Source organism: Brassica rapa, chromosome A10, assembly GCF_000309985.2.
Source record: "Brassica rapa cultivar Chiifu-401-42 chromosome A10, CAAS_Brap_v3.01, whole genome shotgun sequence".
Classification (NCBI taxonomy): domain Eukaryota; kingdom Viridiplantae; phylum Streptophyta; class Magnoliopsida; order Brassicales; family Brassicaceae; genus Brassica; species Brassica rapa.
In genome coordinates, this window is record NC_024804.2 from 18,093,003 (window position 1) to 18,116,372 (window position 23,370).

Below are 23,370 nucleotides of genomic sequence, written 5' to 3' on the forward strand. Positions count from 1 at the left end.
AAAGTCCATATACATTAGTTACGTTGGTTTAAAGATGGTTTAATGTTTTGTAATTAAGCCGTAAACTTTGTAAATCAAACTTAAGTCAAATTAATATCCGTTAGAAAAAGCTCGTGGACCCTTCAAAGGGTATTGACGAAAAAACTAGGTTATCCGTTACGTTATTTTCAGTATTTGGTTGCCGAGCAAACCAAGTAGGTAACTAACTGCCCCACTCACGTTTAGCTTAACACCAACCACGTGACCCCTGCGACTATGTCTTGGAGTTAAAACAAGAAACGAATGACATAAGCCTTGAAAACCTTGTTTTGACCTATATATAATAAGTTTTAAAATCCTATAAATATAACTTTAATATTGTCGATTTCTTAATTCTGAAGAAATATAACGATGAATTCAGTTTTTAGAGTTTACAGTTTGGAAATAAATATAAGTAGTAATTAAATTTATACAAATCCAATAGAAACAACATATTAAAAATTATAATTAACATAGTTGATATCTACCAAATTAGGTATCTTATATAGCTCAAACATAGTGTCCCAAAAAAAATATAGCTCAACAGACTGATTCCTGTATTTATATTCTCTTGATATGCCAAAACAAATAATACTTTATATATGTCAAAAGCAAGTAAACATGTCTTTCACTTGAATCATAAGTGTTTTTGTTTTCAAAATTTTATCACTTTTAATAGTTAAACATATTTTTCATTGAATGAGATACTCTTTACTTGTCAAAGCAAAACGTGTCAATGGCAAACCTAAATCATAACTTTCTGACCCATTCTATGCTTAATACTTCACTTCAAATGTATTTTATTGAACTCAATTACTATTCAAACCCATTTTCAATTAATTAAAATATTTTTATGCCTGCCTGCCTGCTATCTTTTTATTTTTCTCTTTCTTTTTTTTTAATTACTTTACTTATTGCATTCAACTTAATTATTATTTCTTCCGTTTCAGTTTAGTTGTCGTTATAAACTAAACTTTTTGTTTCAAAATAAATATCGTTTTTTTTATAATTTTAATGCAAAATTTAGTAATTTTATATTGCAATCTATTTTTTATTGATTAAAATATGGTTAAATGTATTGATAATAATATTTGTATTTAATAAATATTTTTATTTTATTAATCTGTGTGCTGAAATCTAAAATGACAACTATAATAAAACGGAGGCCAGAAATATGATTTTATTGATTGACTTCCTTTTCTGCCAAGTGCATTGATTTGTTTTTCTTTTTATTGATTTACTTAAATTGCAAGCCTTTTTCAAAACAATTTTAAATTCATAAATATTGGTAGATTTTCTTTAATTGAATTTTAAGTTCCATTTCAGTATTTAAGAAAGACATTGTGCATCTACGAATCTACCACATCATTCAGACAACGGAGAACAAAACACATAGAGAGATATTCACTTATCCAAAAAATGGCGTCTCTCAAAGTTCCTGCTAGTGTTCCTCTTCCAGAAGAAGATGCCGAGCAGCTCCAGAAGGCCTTTAAAGGTTTACTCCTCTCTCTTTTCATTTCATAACTAAGATTTCGTGTTATAGGATTGAGTCCTTAATTTTTGTTTGTGATTAACAAATAACAATATGGTTGGCCATCATCAATAGGTTTCTTATCTGACAGTTCGTCTCTTTTTGTATACAACTCTGTCACTCTGATATACTGGTCTGTTTTATTGATCTATAGGTCCTTTTGTAGTATTTCATACCATCAGAATCTGAGTTTCATTATGTTAATTTTTTTTGACGAAAGTTTCATTATGTTAATACTTCTCTTGATTAAGAGACATAATTTGGTTTGAAAATCACTATGATCTTCAAAAGTAATCATTCGTGTTAGTGGGGGTTCAAATATGTACAAGAGATCTTCTAACCAACGATGAATTCTATTATTTTATAATAATTACAGTTTTAACCTGACAATTTTGAAAATTATATAACTCTCCTAAGGTTTTTCAACTGGATGCTCTATAGCCTCTATTTTCTCCCAGTGGCAACGTGTTACCACTTTGCAACTCTCAAATAACGTTGTTATCATAACAGTTCTTCTATTCCTTGAAAAATTGGTAACATGAATTAATAATTATGCCATGGTTGTTTACTAAAGGATGGGGAACCAACGAGAGGATGATCATATCAATCTTGGCTCACAGAAATGCCGAGCAACGCAGCTTCATCCGTGCTGTTTATGCTGCTAACTACAATAAGGATCTTCTCAAGGAATTAGACAAAGAGCTATCCGGTGACTTCGAGGTTCGTTAAGGATCCAAATTCTGTATATATTGTTTTCTTGTAGTATAGTACGATTGATCAGTAAACTCTATGTGTTTTGTTTGAAAATCAAATACAGCGAGCTGTGATGTTGTGGACACTTGAACCAGCGGAGAGAGATGCGTATTTGGCTAAGGAATCAACAAAAATGTTCACTAAAGACAATTGGGTTCTAGTTGAAATCGCTTGTACTAGATCTTCCCTTGAGTTTTTCAAGGCCAAGCAAGCATACCAAGTTCGCTACAAGACATCTATTGAGGAAGATGTCGCCTACCACACATCTGGAGATGTCCGAAAGGTATTATATATAAGTATGTTAAAATTTATGAGCCTGCATCTCAAAATCAATACAAAACAAATATATCATTTGTTTACTAGAAGAAGACTCTTTCATGAATTCCTAACAAAGTTAAATCATATAATATGTCATATTAGTTTGTAAGCATGCCATTGTCTACATGCAGCTCTTGGTTCCTCTTGTGAGTACCTTTAGGTACGATGGAGATGAAGTAAACATGATGATTGCTAAGTCTGAGGCTAAGATACTTCACGAGAAGATGGAGGCGAAGGATTACAATGATGGAGATCTCATTAGAATCCTGACAACAAGAAGCAAAGCTCAAATCAGTGCAACACTCAACCACTTCAAAAATAAGTTCGGAACTTCCATTACAAAATACCTTAAAGAGGATTCCGACAACGAATATGTTCAGCTACTTAAAGCCGTGATCAAATGCTTGACTTATCCAGAGAAATATTTTGAGAAAGTTCTTCGTCAAGCCATCAACAAAATGGGAACTGACGAGTGGGGACTTACTAGAGTGGTCACCACACGAGCTGAGCTCGACATGGAACGGATCAAAGAGGAATACTTGCGCAGGAACAGTGTCCCACTTGACCGAGCCATTGCCAAAGACACTCATGGTGACTATGAGGATATTCTTCTAGCTCTTATCGGACATGGCCATGCTTGAAGTTAAAACAATATTTGCGAGAGAAAGGGAGAGCAAAGTCTTATATATTATTATGTTAAATAAAACAGTTGTGATTGGTCTTGCATGCAATCTTGTACTGTTGAAGGATTTATGAGTGTTTTTCAGTTTCTTTTGTTTGATTTCTACCGTTAATCTTATCATGAAACAACCTTTGCATGGGAGTTATTCGGGGTGAGAGTCTCTATACTCACAAATACTTGTCATTCTTTCATCTTTCTCAAACTGAATAATTATAAACCAAATGAGAATGTAGCATATGATTTTGTTTAATCGATAATGTTTTGTATATTTTGTGATAAAAATAAAACTATATACATATCAAATATTTTTAGACCTTTTTCAATTTTTTTATTTATTTTTTTTTTTATATATAAAAATATAGATTTATAAACAAAATTGGATCCTTTAACTATTAATATACGAGGAAGACATAGATTTGAACTTGGAATGGTCGTACCGCTTGTCTCTCCTAGTTAGCCGGCCCTGCCAAATGCATATTTAATCATCACTCTGGATATTAAATATAAATGGTTATTTTATTAAAAATAAAAAGTCTATAAATATTTTATTCCCATATTAAAAATGATTTTAGTCCACCTAATGACAAAAGGCAAAGATATAATACCTTTTTTGCCAATTCTTTTTTTGAATTTTTTCTGTCACATGGATTACACAGTCTGTAGTAATAAATAAAAAAGGTTTCACATTTACATATTTACTTAAATTACTAAAAAAAAAATTTAATTTTTTTTGAAAAAATATTTCATTCTTTAAGACGATGTGCATGTTCCTCGTCCCCCAGTTTCTCCGTCTCATTTAAACAGTGAAAACAAAAAAAACAACTAGAAAGAATATTCAGTGGTCGAACGATGGCGTCTCTCAAAATTCCTGCAAATGTTCCTCTTCCTGAAGAAGACTCCGAGCAGCTCCACAAGGCCTTTAAAGGTTTTCCTCCAATCTCTCTTCATTAAAAGTTAAAACTAGACTTCACCTTGATGCATGAAGTCTATATTTTTTAATATCTTTTGTTTGGTTATATATCATTCAGTAGCTATATCTATTTCCAAATCATTATCCTATTATATGAGGGGTTTGAATGTTTGGTCGTTTACTTTTGTTATACATCTAATGATCTACAGATCTAGCTAGTTTGGTTGATAATATGTATATATATATAAGTTTCGTAAGAAATGGATTATAGGTAACCTCTTTTTTTCTTTTCAAACGATTCAAAGCTTATGTAAATCACAATTTTTTTAGTACAATGAATGGAAGATTTAAGTGTTTTGTTACTGGAAAAAAATACAAAAATGCGTGTAAAACAAAAGTTCCGTCCAGTTTGTAAGTGTAACTGACGATGAAATAAGTATATATGAAGATACTGAGTTATTGGCTTTCGAAAATGAAAGTTTAATTTTCGACACTCGACAGTGTCACTAAACATCACTGTTGAGATATTCCTGACTTTTTTTGCGTGTGTGGATGTGGTGCAGGATGGGGAACAAACGAGGGGATGATCATATCAATCTTGGCACATAGAAACGCAGCGCAACGTAGCTTAATCCGTGCTGTTTATGCAGCTAACTACAACAAAAACCTTCTCAATGAATTAGACAAAGAGCTATCCGGTGACTTTGAGGTTTGTCAAAGGAAACAAAAATCTCTATATCTTTTCTGTCTTATTTTGGTCTGAGTATACTAATGGTTTGTTTGAAAACAGAGAGCTGTGATGTTGTGGACTCTTGAGCCAGTGGAGAGAGATGCATATTTGGCCAAAGAGTCTACCAAGATGTTCACCAAAAACAACTGGGTTCTTGTTGAAATCGCTTGTACTAGACCTGCCCTTGAGTTTTTCAAAGCCAAGCAAGCATACCAAGCTCACTACAAGACCTCTCTTGAGGAGGATGTTGCATACCACACATCTGGAGATATCCGAAAGGTATTCATAAAACACATATATTTTTGAGCTTCCATCTCTGAACTCATTGTTAAAATATTTTAAAAAAGAGAAATTGCTAATCTTATGTTGTTGCTTTGATTTAATCACTTGTGAAAAAAATGCAGCTATTGGTTCCTCTTGTGAGCACCTTTAGGTACGACGGAAACGCTGATGAGGTCAACATGAAGCTGGCTTCTTCAGAAGCTAAGACACTTCACAAGAAGATTACTGAGAAGGCTTACACTGATGAAGATCTCATCAGAATCCTGACAACAAGGAGCAAAGCTCAGATCATGGCCACCCTTAATCACTTCAAGGACAAGTTTGGAAGTTCCATTAACAAGTACTTGAAGGAAGATTCAGAAGATGAATATGTTCAGTTACTCAAAACCGCGATCAAATGCTTGACATATCCAGAGAAGTACAATGAGAAGGTTCTGCGTAGAGCCATCAACAAGGTGGGAACAGACGAATGGGCACTCACTAGAGTTGTCACTACACGAGCTGAAGTCGACATGGAAAGGATCAAAGAGGAATACTTACGCAGGAACAGCGTTCCTCTTGATCGAGCCATTGCTAATGACACTTCTGGTGACTACAAGGACATGCTTCTCGCCCTTCTCGGTCATGACCATTCTTAAAACAGCATCATCGTTTCATTGTCTTTAATAAAACAGCTGCATGATTGATAAGTGTTCGTCGTTATCTTTTGGTAACTGATCCTTAGTTTTATTGCAACAATTTATTCGGGTCTTGAATCATATAAAAATATTATTTATCGTTTTTATAACGACTCATTCGAATTAGTTTGAATTAGATCTTATTTATTACAAACTAGATTCCATCTAACGCACATGCCACAGCAAAAGCTTCATAATCTAAGCAATCACATGTCTTACAATCTTTACACCCACAAAGATCTTCAACTCTCTTAGTGTTCACCAACTTTGAAGCTTGGAGTTTCAAACCTATCTTCAACATAAGAGGCTTATTACAATCTTCTTCATCTTTCTTCTCACACATCACTACAAATCTCTCTATTTCCATCCCATCCCATCCGACTCCATAACCGATTTCCAAGGAACCTCTCCTCTACCCACCAACTCTGATCTCGACCATTTACTCATAAACGATGTCGTTTTCCTTCTTCGCAGCTCGAAAACGACGCTTTCTTGCTTCAGTTCCTCGACGGCGGTTTCGTCCCCTTGGCACTCCAGACCGAATGATTGGTTCCATATCATGACCTCGTTGTCTGGTCTTGAACAGATCTCTGTAGAGTTTAGTTCAACCTTACGGTTACTTCCTGCATGGAGATAGAATCTAACGAAGAGAGAGCTTGGTGATGACTTGAGCTCTACGTTTCTCGCTTCCACGACTTTAACTTCAAATTTAAGAGAACAAAGGTTCCTCACGATACCCATTTCTTGAAACTTTCTAGTCAAATCAAGAATCTTATTTCTTCTACAAGAGAATAATAAGTAGAGAAGATTTTAGAGGAATGAAGGTGAGTGTTATGAATATCTGCATGGGCCAAATCATCAGTATTTATATATGGAGAATGTTTGAGGAAACTCTACACTAGATTTTCCACTTGTAATCAATAAAAATACTCGAATTATGTATGTAAGTGACGGTTGTATTTAATTAACTAAACTCTTGAGCATCACTAAGGAGTAAGGACCAAGGGTCGACTAATAATTAATGACTCTTGCCATGGTGTTGGGAGATATATACAATTTGATACGTATGATCACCTCATCACCACATAGAGAATTATCTTTATCCACTTACAAAAAGAAAACAAAGTTTAATGCAAATATGCTGCCATTTTGAAGACTTGGTCATTAACATATTACATTTCGCGTGGACACCATCCAATAGCCGAAAGTTGTTTTCAAATAGAGTCAACACAATTAAAATTGAATAATAATAATGCTTAGACGCCATCCGATTGCTTGTGTGGAAATGAGTATGGAATTTGACTCCAAAGATAAAATTACAAAAGAAAAAAAAATATATATATACATATATATGAGCCGCAAATCCCATGATCAATGATACAAAGATAGACTTTGGTAACATGATTACCAAGAAGGAAAACAAAGAGAAGACTCAAGTTACATAACAAAATGTGAAAAACTTGAAAATATGTTAATCATATATAACCCTCTTTTCATAACATGAAAGGGACAGTATTCAAAATTACATATCCCACATTCCCACTGTTCATATCCGTTGGTGATATCCAAAGGACAGCATAATCTGACGTCGGAAGACATGAGAAGTCGGAAGATTATCTCAAAGTAAAAAGATGAATAGTGCTTTGGTACATATCTTCTTTCCTCCAATCAAATTTTACTCTCCTGTCATCATCCACCGTGGATTGAATTACAGTTTAAGTGTTTAACGTAAATAAAATGCTTTTCACCTCTCTTTTTAAAAGAGTAAACAACAAATGCTTTTCACCTAAAATTTCTCCCAAACATTGACAATGAAGTCCACAATCTTCCAATTTCTTTTTTAGAAAAACATAAAAATCATTTCTTAAGACGAGAGAATGTAATTTATACAAATTGAAACTCACATCCTCTTGAATAATTCTTAGCTACATACACACCAAAACAAAAATAAATAAAATCACTGGAAAAACAAAACAAATTTTTTCTTCTCAACTTCTCTCAAAGACCTGGGTGTATCCATTGTTTCATTGGTCTTCTTCACATATCCTCTTCTGCTAGCTTTATGCTGTATCCATGTCTCATACCTGAATAAACCCATAGATGTTGGCACCAAAAAAAAACTATTAACTAAATTGAAAATAAGACAATGTGTTAATAATCATAATCATGCAACTAAACAGGCAGATAATTTACCTTTTGAAGAAGTTTTCTCAGTTTTATCACTAGATTTCTCCCGGTTCTTCCACTTCTCTCCATGGCCTTCAACTTCTTCTTCCTCCTCCTCCTCATCAAGTCCCATATGATCCCTTCCATCATCTCCAATATCGCTCTCACTCGCAGTTTCCCACTCCGAATCATCGCTTTCATTCCCATACACTTCCCTCTCTTCCCCTTTCCTATGCACACCTCCATGCTTCAACGCCGCCTCTTTAAACAACCAAGCCGCCCTCATCTGCTTCTTCACCAGCCTCTCCGCGTAATCAGGAACCTTGTTCTGCCTCATGGACAGATCCGGATCATTCGACTGAGAGCACTCATTAATAAACAGAATCGCGTCTAACAAACTCTCTTTAGCTAATCCCAACATATCGTAAGCCTGAGCTCTCCTCCAAAGACTCTTGGCATGCCTGTTCACAGGGTTGTGCAAGGAAAGCGCGCGCGTGGCGTCGCTTATAGCAACCAGAGGCTGTTGAAGCAGGAGATGACACTGCGCTCGGTTGCTGTATAACACAACTCTCTCCTTCTTCGACCTCATCGGACATAAAGACAACGCTTCAGAGTACTTCTCCGCTGCTCCTGCGATGTCTCCCGACGAAAAGAGAGAGTTCCCTTCGAGTTTGACCACCAGAGCCGCCGCTTGTTTGATGTGGAGATCCTCCTTAGGCATACTCTTCTCCCACTTGAGTCTCTGCCTCGCGTTAACCGTCTCTTCTATCAACTCCCTCGAGCGGCTCCCCACGGAGTCGCATTCCTGAAGAACGCTGACAATGGAGTCTCCTAGCTTCTTGTGGTCCCCCAAGCTTGTGATCTCTGCTAAATCCACAAGCGTCGGCACGGCTTTATCAACCACTTTGTGAGAAGTGTTCGGATCTTGGAGCAGCCAGAGGAGACACTCGATCGCCATGTACTGCCAATCATCAGAAGAGCGAGCGATGTTACACAAGGCCTCCATCATTCCAGAACAGGAGGAGACAGGTCCGCGTCCTAGCTTATGCTGACAGATCGTCCTAAGGAGACCAATCCCAGCTGGGGAGTTCTCGTTCACGAGACCTCCCCACATAACGGGAAGACTCACGAGAAACTCAGGCTTGCACAAAGCGGGAAGAAACTCAGATTTAAACGCGAAACAGTTGATGAGCTGAAGAGACCAACACTGCAGCTGTGAAGCCCACTCCTCGGCCTTTCTCGACTCCATCTCTACCCCTCCCATGCCACGTGTCAGCAGATCGCAATGGTAACTCAACCTCCTATCCGGGTACTGATAAAAATGAGAGTAAACAATCTCCAGCGAGCTCATCCCCAGCTGTATAGCCAACTCGAGTATCTCTCCGTGGCTAGCCACGGAGGAGAACGTGCTCGGGTAAGTAGCTAAATGCCCTAGAGCGCGGACCGCCACTCTCTGCTCCACCCAGGTGAGCCTACCTCTGAGGAGCTCGACCAGAGGCGGGATCACTCCCGCCTCCACGGCCCGCTCAGCGAACTCCTCCATGTTCATGGTGTAGGAGCCGATGATGTGGGCCGCGTAGTAAGGGATGTAGATGTTCTGGTCGTGGGATAGCCAGCGGCGGTTTTTGAGGCCTTTCCAGATGAGGGCGGACATGCACTCGAAGATCCCGAGGTCGATGAACTCGGGGTCGTTCGGGTGGGCCATGGCTGTGTTCCAGAGGCCGCTGATGGGGAGGACTTGGCCGTCGTCGTCTTGGGAAGGGAGGTCGCGGAAGAACTTGAGGATGCATGATCTTCGTTTGTTTGGGTTTCCTTCTTTCATTACGCAGAAGAAGCATCCTGGATAGGGACACTCTTGTGAAGATGCTTTCTCCATTACTGCTTTTGATGTTGTTGTTATCAAATTAAACTGTACATTAAAAAAAAAAAACAGAGAACAATCTTTCATTACAGTTTTGAATAAACTCTAAAAATAAACTATTGGAGTAAGTGAGTAAATTAAAAAAGAAAAACTATTTTTATGTTGCCAAGTCAAATCGTGAAAACGAAAGGTGAGAGTGGATCTTACAGGGTGAAACCGAATGGTCCAAAAATAAAATTCGAAAATCTTAGAGGGGGAACAAAGGAGACAGCTGGAATCAATAGAGAAAAGACAAACACTGCTCGAGTTAATTTAGATCTATCGCGATTTCTAATGTGACTAACAGTAAGATCTAAGTTCTTAAAAACAGCTATACGAACGCAAAGCCGGTAGTTACAAGTAAAGCATGAATCTTTCGAGATACCCATTTAAAAGCCCTCTCTTGTATACGGTTACAAACAACACAAGAAGATAAAGTTTTTCTCTTTTTGCTGAATTTTGACTGAGAAAAAGGCTATAAGAGGAAGAAGATACCTAGAATTAGGAGATTGGCAAAGTAACACTAGAAAGAAGAAGCATTTATGGTGAAGATTCTAGTTTCTCTACTTCGATCGGACAGTGGAAGTGAAGACAGCTCGATTTGGACAATGGAGAGAGGAGAGAGGAGAGAGAAGAGAGAAATGGAGCTTCTCTCCGTCTGTTAAAACGTTTGGGATAGAAAGAAGAGTAAAGTGATTTATGTGAACCCTATTATCGAAATAACTCCAATTTTACTCACGCTCCCCTGTCTCTGTTTCTGTCGGAACCGGTTTACGTCCGGTTCGGTATCACTAGACTATTTTTTTTACCGAATTCAATTAATTTAATACTCGCTTTATTTTCAAAAGTGATTTGCAAATTAATAAGAATCTAATATTTTTTTTATGTTAAAGTGTTATATTGCATTTACGTGTTTTACAACATCTGTTAATCAGCATAGTAAATCAACATCAGTTAACCAGCATAGTAAACCACTAATCTAATAATTTTTTTTTGGCATCGACTAATCTAATAATTATGACTCAATCTTCCTATACTTAACTCTCAGAGCCCTCTAAAACGTAAAAATGACAAAATTGCTCAAATCTACTAATCAAAGGGCTTTGGTTAGTTTTAGTTTCGGACTAGATGCCCATTAGTTCGCATCTCTCTAATCCACTAAATGGTTTCACGCAATAACATGGGCTTTGGAGTCCATAACACCCGTGAACCCAACTAACTGGACTACTAAAACTATTATCTTCAACTTATTATTGTTTTCGTTTCTAGGGTCAACAAGAATATAATAAACTGTCTTTTAATTTTATTCAAAAATTTTAAAAACTGGTTTTTAAATAGACGGTTTTTTATATTCGTTAAAAAACTTTATCCTAAGAACATTATTAGTGGTATGGTGCCTCTGTAGAGTACCTAATAAATATAACATTAATAGTTTAAATTTTATTAAGATATATAATTAAATCTTAAACAAAAATAAAAGACCAATCGATTAGACAACAACAATGAAAGAATTTGATTTTTTTATATTTCGTTAAGAATTCATCCTAAAAACCCTATTAATCATGTTCTTAGACGAGTCGGAACTCGTTGATATATTATGAAGTCAATTCAATTCCACTATCTTTATGAACAATATTAAATGCATCATAACCTATATTAAGAAAATGTGACCTCCACAGTAGAAAATTGTTCATTGCGCAACTTGAAGTGTTTGTTAGTAGTTTCTGTTTTTTTAGAATTGTTTATTAGCGATTCGAATCATATAGTTAACGGTTCCTTGGCTAATCAATAACCGATTTGGTGGGAGAAGTATTTGGCTAATAAATGATTCGCCTAGATTTTCCAAGACTGTTAGGAGTATGCTTCAACTGAGAGATCAACTTCAAGTGTTCCTACGTTGCAGCATTGGAGATGGTAGCACTGCCTTGTTTTGGTATGACTACTGGACGGAATTAGGTCCACTCAACCTCATCTTTGGCTCATCGGGGCCTCGGGCGTTAAGGATTCCTAGCAATGCGACTGTGTCACAGGCGGTTCGCAATGGCAACTGGCATCTTCCACCTGCGCGTTCTGAAACTGCGGAGACACTGCAAATAGTTTTATCAACCATGTCGGTTCCTTCTCCTGCGAATGGTAGAGATTTGTACTCGTGGAGAAACCACTCTGGTGGTTTCAGCAAAACGTTTTCCTCCAAAGTCACTTGGGAAAGGTTTCGTACCTCAGCTCCTATAGTGCCTTGGCACTCAGTGGTTTGGTTTAAAGAGGAGATTCCTCGTTGTTCCTTCATTACCTGGACTGCGTTCCTTGGAAGGTTACCTACTCGAGACCGTTTGATCTCCTGGGGACTAGCTATCCAACCAGGTTGTGCTCTTTGCTCTAATGCTGATGAGACCATCAGGCATTTATTTTTCGAATGTTCCTTTGCGGTTGCTACTTGGTCTCGTTTCTGTGGCAGGTACATGGCGTCTCCTCCAGCTTCCCTACAGGATGTCGCGGGCCTTTGCCAGCAGTTCCAGCGCTCGCAAACACCGCTCACAGTTCCAGTCTTGAAGCTCCTAAACCAAGTCATCATTTATAATCTTTGGCGAGAGCGTAATGCCCGTATCTTCAGAGGAGAGGCTTCAAATCAGGAGGCTTTTTATAGAGTGGTGGATCGTCATTTGAGGGATAGGCTACTGTCTCTTTCTTCACCGGCTAACACTGCTCGATCTCCTTCTCTGCTTGAGTTGTATTTCTGCTTCATCACCCCCTACAGTTGATCTTACTCTCTCTTTATTTCTCCTCTTTTCTGCTCATCTCTCTTTTGTTTCTGTGTTATAAGCTGAGTTCCCTCAGCATTGTAAAACTCTAAAAAACGAAAATGGTATAAATCTTAACATTTAAACCAAAAAAAAAAAAAAAAAATCATATAGTTAACACTTTTACTAGTTTTACATATATAGGCAGGGACGTGGAAACATAAACCTTAGCAAATCAACTTTACTTTCAAGCTTAATAAGATTCAGTGAACCTAGACGCATAGAGTATAATCCGTGAGGAATCAGGAGAAGATCGTGTATAAAACAGTAGTCCCCATCAACTCCAATAATTAAATCTCCAAAGGTGGATTAGACTATTTAAATTGGGAAACACCCTCCCAGTATTGAGCTTCTCTCTCTTAACTTTTCCAAGTGACATCAATAGTTATACCCTATAAAGTCCCATCCACTAAACTAAACTGATTCACCGTATACTTTTGCTCCTTGGATTAAGATACATTGAACTTAGACACACGTGTTTTTCTCTCCAAATCGGTTTATACACACGTAGTTTTTATACGCAATTTCGTTGAAAATTAGTGATGGAATACTACTAATAAGCGACTTTGCAGATGGTAAATTAAATCATCTTTAACAAGCGCGTTAATTAACGATAATACATTACAAACACAATATTTATCGAGCGACATCTATATTTATACATTGTTACCGAATATAGTTACACACCCATCGATCGTCACACTACAGATTGCATGACTTTATTTAATCACGATCGAGCTTACGTACCAAGGCACTCTAGCTACATCGCACATACCGACATACGTACTTAATAATTATTCATAATCATGCACACGTGGATTTTAAATTACTAAACTCACATGCAACAATCCGTAAAACACGCATGTTGATTATATTCTGTTTCTCAAACTTTCAGTCCAAAGCAAGCATCGAGAGCTTCTCCTATTGTCAAATAGACTCTGCCGCCGATTTTGCTGACGAACTTTGCTTGATTCAGCTTGTGGAATACATGCCATTTAGGGTTAACGATCACGAGCTGCAAATCAATATTCAAAACGATATTTATTCTATCGTTAATTTTGTTCTATAGATCAAGGGACGATTATAACTTTGTAAGAATGTGATTTACCTCAATACCATTTTGGATTAGATTGTTATGGAGCTCCACCAATGCCGTAATTCCCGATGTATCAACGTTCATTAAATCTATTAATTAAGAAAAACAGAAATGTTATAAAACAAAATATAAATAAATAATATTTTTTTCTTATAATACTATCAGTCATATAGAAAACAATTGAAGTTGGTAAAAGAAGTGAACTGAACCTACGATCATTTTTAAAAAGAAAAAAACTATATTGTATATAGTTTTGCATTATTTTATGCAAGTCCACTTACTTGACATATCAAGGACTACAAAAAGGATCTTTCTCTCATCGTTGCTCTTTGTGTTTTCATCTTCTTCTTCCTCGTTTATCCATCTCATTATCCTATAGGAACGTATATGCTAAATATATGTAAAATAAATTATAACTTTGTAATCAGTCGATATGGGCTCAACCTATGTGCATCAATACCTTTCCTCGATGGAACTAGCATTTGCAAAGCACAACAATGCAGATTTGACACGACAAATCAACACTCCGGGAGTCTTAACCGACATAGGATACTGATCAGTATCTGCAAAAATGTCGGTCCCAGGAATTCTTCCGAGAGTTTCAATCCCTGGTCGAATCGATATGAGTATGATTTTGGCAAACGAAATAACCACCTACAAAGATACAATCAATTAAACTCGATCTTTATAATAAATAACATCAAAGGTATTGTTATAACTTTATGACTTAATATTTGTGTATATTTTTTTAGACTTGATGTTTATCCATACCGCAACGAGGAGTCCGATCTCGACAGAGCCGAATAAAACGCCAAAGAAAGCTCCAATGAGAGCAAGAAAGTCCAATTTATCAATTTTCCAAATGTGAATAGCTTCATTAATGTCGATTAATCCCGGAAGTGCTGAAAGGATTATGGAGGCGAGGATCGCGATTGGAGTATAGTAGAGAAGCCTCGTTAGGCACTCGAGTGCTATAAAAACTGTAACCGCCATTACAATGTTCGACATCGCCGTCTCACACCCAGCAGCGAAGTTCACCGCCGTCCGAGAGAAAGAACCTAAAGCAAAATTGTTATAGGAAAAAATTAAGATGACGATTTTGCCAAATTTAGGTCGCCAGAACACGTAATTTAATTTACGTATATAGTTACATTTACATGTATCTATGTTTATATTTAATTAGAAACTGTTACAGACATTAATTAAAATAAATTCTCACTGTGGTGCTCATTTAAGTTTTGAAATTATTCTTCTTATTGTTATTTAATAGTACGATGTAGCTAGGAAGTTTACAAAACAATATGTAAGCAAATTGTATTCATCCACCAAAATGGCCTTTATGTGTAGTAGATCACATTCCACCCAAAAAGTTGTTCATATGTTATGTCAATCGTATATATAGTAGGATACTGACATGTCTCCATATTTAAATCAATGCAGATTTGGTTAAATTACCAGTAGCAGCATAACAAGACGTGAAGGAACCAAGAACATTCATAACTCCAATGGCCACCATTTCTTTGTTTCCATCGAGTCTATACCCTTTAATTCCGGCGAACGACCTTCCCACCGCAATGGCCTCCTGATAAAAATGTGTAGAAACATAATTAATTAATCGAAACATTAATAGGAAAATAAGTAATTAATAGTCAAACGCTAATGACTCACAGTTAAAGCGACAACAGCAACGATTAATCCGATTTTAGCGATATGTCCAAGATGAGGAGTATTAAACTCAAGATCGTTAATTGATATGGGATTAAGACCTCCTCTGATGTGCCTCACTGTCTTCACGCCATGCTCGTCGGCTTTAGTGAGAAACACCATTAACGTTGAAACTACGACGGAGATCAACGGAGCTATTGCCGGTAGCCAAAACAGCTTTTTGTTCCTTTTCCCCTAATATAAATATATTCCATTGTTAATTCATTTTACTATCTAACACTTTTAGTACCCTACATATGTATATTTTTAAACGTGAAGAAAAAGAATATTTTAACATAGTATGTCATTATATATTTATTGCTAATTGGCCTGGAACGAGAACGCACGTGAACTTTCATATCGTAGACTCTGATTGAATCGATCCAAAAGTAAAGAATTAGTGCTGGATTTATTAACCAAAGCAACTTTAAATTTTACTTACGATGAAACGAGCGATAAGGATAAAACTGAGGAAAGAACATCCGAGGATGAAAGTGTGAGGACTCCATTGTTGATGACAAGATCTCCAGACAGCTCGAAGAACAGAAACAATGTCAGTGTTCGTGGTGAAGTTAGTGATACCAAGCAAGCCTTTAAGCTGTTGGAGTCCTATAACAATGGCTGCACCACCCATGAACCCTACTATGGCTGCGTGCGACAGAAAATCCACGAGAAACCCCAATCTGAATATTCCGAAAGAAGCTTGGAAGATTCCAGCGAAGAAAGTTGTTGTCAAAACGAGTTTCTTGTAGCCTAAGGGATCTGTTTCTGGATCGATTAGTTCCTGCAACATTGAGGATAAAAGGAGAGATACCACAGCCACTGGTCCGATTGCTATCTCTCTTGATGTTCCCATCAATGCGTATATCAACGGTGGCCCCACGCTCGAATCTGTAAATGTGTAACGCTCCATATATAAGTCTAGTTCAAGACATATTTAGTATTTCGACTGTATCAAACACATTTTTTTATCAAGCAATAAAAGACACATGACTTTTATACATAATATAAACTTACATAGGCCATATTGAGGATCAAGCTTTGCAAGAGTTGCATAGCCAATGCTCTGAACAAAAAGAACACAAAAATCAAAGAAATTACTTAGATCTCCAAACAGATCATTATTCTTTAGTTTTTATAAAATAGATACCTGGGGAATGCAAAGGCTAGCTAGGGTTAGACCAGCCATGAGATCGTTCTTGAACATGGTGAGTTTATAGTTTCTGCACCAACCAAAGATTGGGAAAACGGCTTGGAGGATAGAGAGGATTCGTTTTGGGAGAGGCTGTTTTTGAAGAGACTTGAACCTTTTGGCTTTGGTTAGGAAAGATTCTTTGACTTGGATTTTAAGCTCATGCCACGGGCTAGGTGGTTCAGGACAGTCGAGCAGCCACTTTGACCGGTCATGTTGGTCTTGACGTGGAGGTGCGGCTGCAGATGAACCTGAGTTTGCCATGGCCATTTGGATCATGTGTGCAGGATTTGAAGTGTTTGGGAGAACTTGAGAGAGAGATTCAAAACTCTCTGAATCTCTTTCTTTCATCTTCTTCTCAATTTATGTGGTTGCAAAGAAGTTTACCTATGAAGTGAAGTTTGGTTGAGCATTCAAAGTGTGAGGATGCTGAAGTGAATTGACCGGTTCTCTAATGTTTATATACACAATAGTTAGTGGAATCTCATGGTGCCTATTTATTTTAATTAAACTGAAAGCACAAAAGTGATTTATTTTCTGAAAAAAAAACTTGTTAAAGTTTAAATATATGATACGGAAAGAAGGTTGTACAAAATACTTTTCCTGTACATGAAATGAAATATCATGGGTTATTCGTGTTGTGTGCCACAGGTACTAGTTATTCGTTCCAAACGTTTCCAATTCAGGATATCTAAAATATTAGCTTTAGATAGTGTCAAGCAAAATTATAAAAACAAAGCTTCTCAAACCCATTCCCAGAACTGTCTGACTCAACAATTCCAAACACGTACTTTTTTTTTTTTTTTTTTTTTTTTTTGGTCAAACATTACTTCATTAACTTAAACGTTTAGAACTCCATTAGAGGAGGAGGTGTTACAACATAGGAAGGCATCACAAGCCAAAGAGTTTGCCATAACATAAGCACAACAACAAGAAAAATGAGCATATAAAGCAACAAAGGAAAAGATAAGGGATCGAATAGCAAGTAAGATCCGGTGAACATCGAATGACCAACTCTCTGAAAGAAGGTTAGTAAGTTCTTGACAGTCTACCTTGTAGACAAGCTTAGAGATACCCATTGATATGATCACAACTAGTGCAACCAAAAGGGTTAGACACACTGCAACAAAGGCAGAGAGGTCATAAATCCGGGAGGTAAAACCTTGTAATACCGGTGAGTCTTGAGTATCCGAATACGAGTTCGTACACGAACTAATGAAACGGAAGACTTCCATTGACGACACAATGCTCCCTGCAAAACTATCACCCAAACCAAGTGAAAGATTTTGAAGGTAGGTAGGATCCATAACGGAAAACACTAGGCTATCACAGCCCAAACTACTTCGGTTCAATGTAAGGAAGCAACAACTATCACGTTTCTTTCCCAGCTGCCACGAATGGGGAGAAAATAGCAACAATGCATCCACTGTTACAGCACAAACCAACGAAAAACTGTATACCACAGTAAGGGGTTGCTCCAAGGCTTGAGAATTACCATTGGAAACTTTGAGAGTAGTGACAAAAGAGCCCAAACCACACAGGAATAAAGCCGCAAACATCCTGAAACTTTGACTACTTCTCAAACAGCACGACAAGTGAAAGAAACTTTGGACATTTACCAACACATAGAGCAAATCAAACGCAGTGACCAAAGCTTCATAATACAAGCCTAAGAGTATATCACTTCTTATAACAAACCCAGCTACCAAAGATCCACAAATCTGAGAGACCTGAGGAGAGAAGCTTGAAGGGCCAAAATATAACCTGATAGCCTTAGAAGGAGCCGGGGAAGACCAGTAGATGAGACTGCATACTGCCGTAATTGAGTTACCGTCAAAATCCAAATCCGGTGGATCTGGAGGGTCCGGTGGGTCTGGCGGGCTCAGAAACTCAGAGCCACCATGAACATCAGAGGAAGATCCCGTAGCAGAAGGGGAGGCTGGCAGATCTGGAGAAAATAACTCCGAATCACAAACCAAAAGACCCATCATCAGAAAGCAAAGAGGAAGAAGAAAGGAAGAGGAGGGAGAAAGGAGAAGAGATTCTCACCAGCGAGCGTGAGGCTCGCCGGCGGCGGCTACACTGTCAAACCCTAATCGCCAAAAGAGGAGAGAGGTGAGAGCGTGATGCATTCATTCCAAACACGTACTTATTTTATCATTTTTTGGGTTCTTTGGGACTACCGTGGTAGGTAAAAATGAACTGGAGCCTCAAACACAGCTTCTCTTATCTACACGTTTTATGTGATCCATAGGTGGAACATATTTTATGAGGTTAATAAATAAATTTGATCAAAAAAAAAAAATTGCTTAATGTTTTAATACTTGAAATGGTTTAGAAATTGGCATTATTTTATTGGACTTTTGGATACGCCAATGATGGAACGTGTGATGGGTTTTAAAAGTGAAGTGGTTATGCCATAGCCAATGGATGATATGTCTCTGTCTTTGTCTTGGTCGGACCAAGTGGAGAAGACACTATATGTGTGCATCGAACTTCATGGGTCCAAATTAAACCAAAATCAAATCCCTCGAAATCTTTCTTGCACACGTATTTAATTAATGTTTTTTCTTTTTTGGCGAAATTATAAATTTGTAATTTGTAACTCGGCTTAGGCAGTGTCGTACACTTTCGGGTTAGTCCACTCTATAGAACTAAGTGCGTTTCTTCCGGTGCCAGCTGGATCACGGCTTATCAAAAAAAACAATTGTAGTTTGTGGACCCTAAGTCTTATGTATCATGTCTAATAGGGATGTAGCATGTAGAGCGTGATTCTATAAGTTTTTAATCCGAACTTTGTAATGAGCTATCTACTTTGTGAATAGGAGAAACGAAGATTCACATAAGAAGGAAACAAAACTTATTATATACCACTCGCATTTGTTATCTCGTGACATTCTCAAAACAACATGCGATCATTTCACCATATATTTAAGAAATGTGTGTACGTGTTCTTTAAAATAGATGCCTCTAGAGCAATTGCGTTTCTTCCCCCAGTCCGCGAGGCTATAAATCTACTTACACTCTAGCAAATTTAGTTATTTGTTTAAAAACTCCCTCAAATGTAGTTAAAATTAGGCTATCTAGCTAATTAACTTAAACTCTACGTTAAAGTATAACCGCTAAACTATTTATCGAGCAAATTAGAGTAGGCCAAATCAATATATTAGCTGTATCCTTCGAATATTTGTTCAGTTTTAATATGTTTCAGGCCCAAAATAACTAGTATATACACGTCTATATGATTAGTAATGCAAATTGCATGTGTAAATGTTTATCATATGCGAAATCTACGCATGACGAATTGTAGATTTCCACACCCGTTGCATTTTGAACCCATAACTTATTTTTCACTCTAGCATTCTTACTTTATTAGGTACAGAAAAGTTTTGAAATCAAAATGTAGTTTGTGAGAAAAAGAAATACATCAGATGGAAGACAACTGCATGATGATGGCATGTGTAGTAAGCATGGGCACGCGAAGCAGTTTCCTACTAAATAATAATACTAATAATTTATATGGTGTTTTGTTTTCCATTTGGAGCAGAAAGTAAAAAAGTTCTATTCGATTGTGAAAAATACACATGTTCATAATTGGGCCCTGGCCCACCGTATGCTTCGATTTGGATAAGTCTAGGCTTTGTTCAACTTCAATTGTTTCTTCAACTCTTAAAATAATGTAGGAAAAAAACTGAATTCAAATTATATTATTATTAATGTCAATCTAATTAAGCAAAAAAATGTCAATCAATCTAATTAAGCAAAAAGATGTAAATCAATCTAATGTACACTAGAAAAGAAATCTTTGTTTGAAAGATTATTAAGAGCAATAACTTATTACCCAAAAAATCAAAGTGTACGTGGACTTGGCGAAAGATAGTTGTCAGCAACACTCACCTAACTGTGAAACGTGAACTAAACCACGTTCCATTTTACAAACTCGCAAGTCTGCTCACGCGTGCACGGTAGATCCTGAAAATCTTCCGAAAGTTCTATGGGCTTCAAAGTTGTAACTTAAGCCTAAAATAAAAACCCTTTTCTATGGGCCTTCGAGTTCACAGATGTGGGCTTTAGTATTTTCCGCTAGATATATTATAAGAAACAAAAATGTTTTTTTCTGTCAAGTTTAAAAAAGTTCGAAATCAGCAATTTATTTATTTCCTTCCTGCACATTTTGATAGATTGATGTAAGTAAAAATAGAAAAAAAAAATTAGAAATAATCATTATTAAATTATATCAAAATTACAAATACATAAATTTAAAATCAATATTTTTTCTTAAAACCCTTAAAAAGAACTAGAATAAAAAAAAATTCAAAGTATCTTTAGTAGCTTTTCATGCGTTTGACAGCCACATGTAGCTAACAAAATCCACCCAACAGTAAAATAACTTGTGGGTAATATCGGTCGCAAGCTGGGTGATTGCCATTTGTGCCTGATCCTAATTAACTTTAGTAAAGTTTTTTTTCATTCGCACATTATTTTCAATTATCTGATTCATAATATACTAACTCCACTGCCGTGATATCTGTATTTTAAAATACAAATCTAATAAAAAAATTATAACTTATTTTTTTTTACATTTCACTGATATGTTACCTTAAATATTAATCAACTGAGATTAGTTTCCTTTCTTTAGTGTTTCCAGTAATCTAATGATGTTAGGAGTTTTCAAGGCTCCTAAGACAAATGTTGTAGTATAGATGATTGTCGAACCAGTTCTGAGGGATATCAAAGCACTGAGAATGCAAGTACTCACTTAATCTAAGTGCAACCAATGATTTAGAAGGGTTTTAAACTATGACTAAAACTAGAAAGCAATAACAGAATGATACTTTCTTGACTAAAGGAAAAGAGAACTCATGGGTATAGGGATTAGACCTTGGGTGATCAAGTATCGAACTAAGGATGGCAGATGATCAATCAAACTATCAACCTTAAGCCTAGACACAATTCTAAGCAAGCTCTATGTCTAGATGAATGCTCATTTGCTAACATATCTCAAACATCAAATGTCTTTGGTTGAATAATATGAAAGCAATCATTACTAACAAGTCTATTAGCTATCTTAGTACCTTTAACAACAAATGTCTTTGGCAAAGTATACTAAAAGCCTAGGAGAGTTGTCTCGGGCATTTCATCGAACACCTTTCGGGTGGGAAATGCCTAAGGATCAACAACTGAGTGGCCAACTCAGAAGATGCATTATGATTACTCTACTAGCAAGGAAATATGAATGATCTACACTAAAACATCCTAGCTCTAACCTAATCACCCTTAATCTCCCTAACCCATGAATTCAAAAGGGTGATTACTCACTAATCTCCATGATTCCTCTTAAACCCATATTGGATTTCAGATTAATCATGTAAAGAAATAGATAAGAAATCAACAAGAACACAAGAACATAACAATCAAAATCCAAGAGATGAACTTCTCAAGAGAGTTCTTGTGTCTTTCTCAATAGATCAAAAGATAAAAGATAATCTGCCACTGGTGGCTACAAAAGATGTTTAAAACATAGGTTTTTCCAAGTGCAAAACGTCCAAAATAAATTGCAAAAAGGTCCTTAAGAAATCATGATTTTCGGCAGCAAAATAACGCGGAGCGACTTGCAGGTGTCGCTCCGGGAAGTCGCTCCAGGGCCGATTTTTGGTGTGTCCGGGCGAGAGGTCGCGAGCGACTTTGGTGTGTCGCTCCAACGGGTCGCTCTGGATCGGGAGCGACCTTGGTAGGTCGCTCCGAGAGGTCGCTCCAGGCTTCGCTTCGTGTCGTCTCGCCATAGAGACGCGAGCGACCTCGGGGTGTCGCTTTGGGAGGTCGCTCCGAGAAGGGTGTGAGATGCGAGCGACCTCGGTGCGTCGCTCTGGGCAAGTCGCTCTAGCTTCCTACGGGATGAATATGGCGAGCGACTTCACGGGGTCGCTCTAGCTAGGTCGCTCTGAGAGGTGCTTTGGAGCGACCTCATGACGTCGCTGCGGAACCTCGCTCCCATGCTCTGCTCGTCCAATGATCACCTGTTTCACGTCCTTTAAGCTCCAAATGCATCCAAATGTCCCCAAGAACTCCATGTGGCACTCCAACACCTAATGAGGACAATGAATGCAAAATGCAACCTAGACATGGCTAAATCCTAATCTATATGATGAAAATGCTAATGGATGAATGGATAAAACAATGCAAATATGCAAGATATCATCTAATAAAAAGAGAAAAAACTCGGAACATGTTTAATAGATTAGTCATTTTACACTTGTCATAATCCCATAAAATGAAAATAAATACATTGACATTTTTCTTTAAATCAAGTTGAACAGAAAAGAGAAAAAATATATTGACATATTTGGAGAAAATAATGATATTTTTAATATCCATCTCGTCTATGAAAGACAAACTTGGTCTAACATTACAACTCATTCAGAAGCATCTTTCCTTCGCAAGCTTTCCATCAGAAAAAGAATAGGCAAAAATGTTCATCGAAAGCTTCAAGGTTGAATCTCCAAACGTGAAGTACACAGAGAATGAGATTCATTCAGTGTACGACTATGTTAGATTCGGGTTTATTATGGGCTTCCAACTCAAAACCAATTGGCTATGAGTGGATTGACCCTAA

The 23,370-nt window shown here is 37.0% G+C and overlaps 6 protein-coding genes across 6 annotated transcripts; 3 read left to right on the forward strand and 3 right to left on the reverse strand.

Moving 5' to 3' along the window:
• The first annotated feature begins 1,356 nt into the window (after positions 1 to 1,356).
• Positions 1,357 to 3,443, forward strand: LOC103846826 (annexin D7). The gene is made up of 4 exons (XM_009123826.3): positions 1,357 to 1,513; positions 2,124 to 2,269; positions 2,367 to 2,585; positions 2,752 to 3,443. The coding sequence occupies exons 1-4, from the start codon at positions 1,438 to 1,440 to the stop codon at positions 3,259 to 3,261; spliced, it is 951 nt and encodes a 316-aa protein (XP_009122074.1). The 5' UTR covers positions 1,357 to 1,437; the 3' UTR covers positions 3,262 to 3,443.
• Positions 3,444 to 3,686: 243 nt separating this feature from the next.
• On the forward strand, positions 3,687 to 6,004 carry LOC103846828 (annexin D6). Its single transcript, XM_009123829.3, has 4 exons — positions 3,687 to 4,227; positions 4,776 to 4,921; positions 5,003 to 5,221; positions 5,347 to 6,004. Exons 1-4 carry the CDS (start codon positions 4,152 to 4,154, stop codon positions 5,860 to 5,862), a joined length of 957 nt encoding a protein of 318 aa, XP_009122077.1. The 5' UTR covers positions 3,687 to 4,151; the 3' UTR covers positions 5,863 to 6,004.
• Positions 5,991 to 7,457, reverse strand: LOC103846827. Its single transcript, XM_009123828.3, is given in 2 exon segments — positions 5,991 to 6,274; positions 6,277 to 7,457. Coding segments are annotated over 2 exon segments (585 nt in total). The 5' UTR covers positions 6,643 to 7,457; the 3' UTR covers positions 5,991 to 6,055.
• Positions 7,458 to 7,713: 256 nt separating this feature from the next.
• Positions 7,714 to 10,686, reverse strand: LOC103846829. The gene is made up of 3 exons (XM_009123830.3): positions 10,463 to 10,686; positions 8,095 to 9,976; positions 7,714 to 7,985 (listed from the first exon to the last, which is right to left on the reverse strand). Exons 2-3 carry the CDS (start codon positions 9,941 to 9,943, stop codon positions 7,939 to 7,941), a joined length of 1,896 nt encoding a protein of 631 aa, XP_009122078.1. The 5' UTR covers positions 9,944 to 9,976; positions 10,463 to 10,686; the 3' UTR covers positions 7,714 to 7,938.
• Positions 10,687 to 10,927: 241 nt separating this feature from the next.
• On the forward strand, positions 10,928 to 13,616 carry LOC103847556. The gene has a single exon (XM_009124649.3). It carries the CDS (start codon positions 11,827 to 11,829, stop codon positions 12,724 to 12,726), a length of 900 nt encoding a protein of 299 aa, XP_009122897.1. The 5' UTR covers positions 10,928 to 11,826; the 3' UTR covers positions 12,727 to 13,616.
• Positions 13,373 to 17,357, reverse strand: LOC103846830 (sulfate transporter 2.1). Its single transcript, XM_009123831.3, has 10 exons — positions 16,716 to 17,357; positions 16,583 to 16,631; positions 16,008 to 16,456; positions 15,530 to 15,760; positions 15,317 to 15,443; positions 14,633 to 14,919; positions 14,322 to 14,515; positions 14,143 to 14,234; positions 13,874 to 13,950; positions 13,373 to 13,780 (listed from the first exon to the last, which is right to left on the reverse strand). Exons 1-10 carry the CDS (start codon positions 17,106 to 17,108, stop codon positions 13,649 to 13,651), a joined length of 2,031 nt encoding a protein of 676 aa, XP_009122079.1. The 5' UTR covers positions 17,109 to 17,357; the 3' UTR covers positions 13,373 to 13,648.
• Positions 17,358 to 23,370: the final 6,013 nt, after the last annotated feature.

Bases quoted from the DNA above. Each gene is read 5' to 3' on its own strand.
- LOC103846828 (XM_009123829.3), top strand. From the start codon at position 4,152: ATGGCGTCTCTCAAAATTCCTGCAAATGTTCCTCTTCCTGAAGAAGAC. The intron at 4,922-5,002 runs GTTTGTCAAAGG...GTTTGAAAACAG, and splicing joins AGCTATCCGGTGACTTTGAG to AGAGCTGTGATGTTGTGGAC. The intron at 5,222-5,346 runs GTATTCATAAAA...AAAAAAATGCAG, and splicing joins CATCTGGAGATATCCGAAAG to CTATTGGTTCCTCTTGTGAG.
- LOC103847556 (XM_009124649.3), top strand. From the start codon at position 11,827: ATGCTTCAACTGAGAGATCAACTTCAAGTGTTCCTACGTTGCAGCATT.
- LOC103846826 (XM_009123826.3), top strand. From the start codon at position 1,438: ATGGCGTCTCTCAAAGTTCCTGCTAGTGTTCCTCTTCCAGAAGAAGAT. The intron at 1,514-2,123 runs GTTTACTCCTCT...TGTTTACTAAAG, and splicing joins GCTCCAGAAGGCCTTTAAAG to GATGGGGAACCAACGAGAGG. The intron at 2,270-2,366 runs GTTCGTTAAGGA...AATCAAATACAG, and splicing joins AGCTATCCGGTGACTTCGAG to CGAGCTGTGATGTTGTGGAC.
- LOC103846829 (XM_009123830.3), bottom strand. From the start codon at position 9,943: ATGGAGAAAGCATCTTCACAAGAGTGTCCCTATCCAGGATGCTTCTTC. The intron at 7,986-8,094 runs GTAAATTATCTG...GGGTTTATTCAG, and splicing joins TGAGAAAACTTCTTCAAAAG to GTATGAGACATGGATACAGC.
- LOC103846830 (XM_009123831.3), bottom strand. From the start codon at position 17,108: ATGAAAGAAAGAGATTCAGAGAGTTTTGAATCTCTCTCTCAAGTTCTC. The intron at 14,920-15,316 runs GTAATTTAACCA...ATTTTGCTTTAG, and splicing joins GTCTTGTTATGCTGCTACTG to GTTCTTTCTCTCGGACGGCG. The intron at 14,516-14,632 runs GTATGGATAAAC...GTATCTTTGTAG, and splicing joins AGATCGGACTCCTCGTTGCG to GTGGTTATTTCGTTTGCCAA.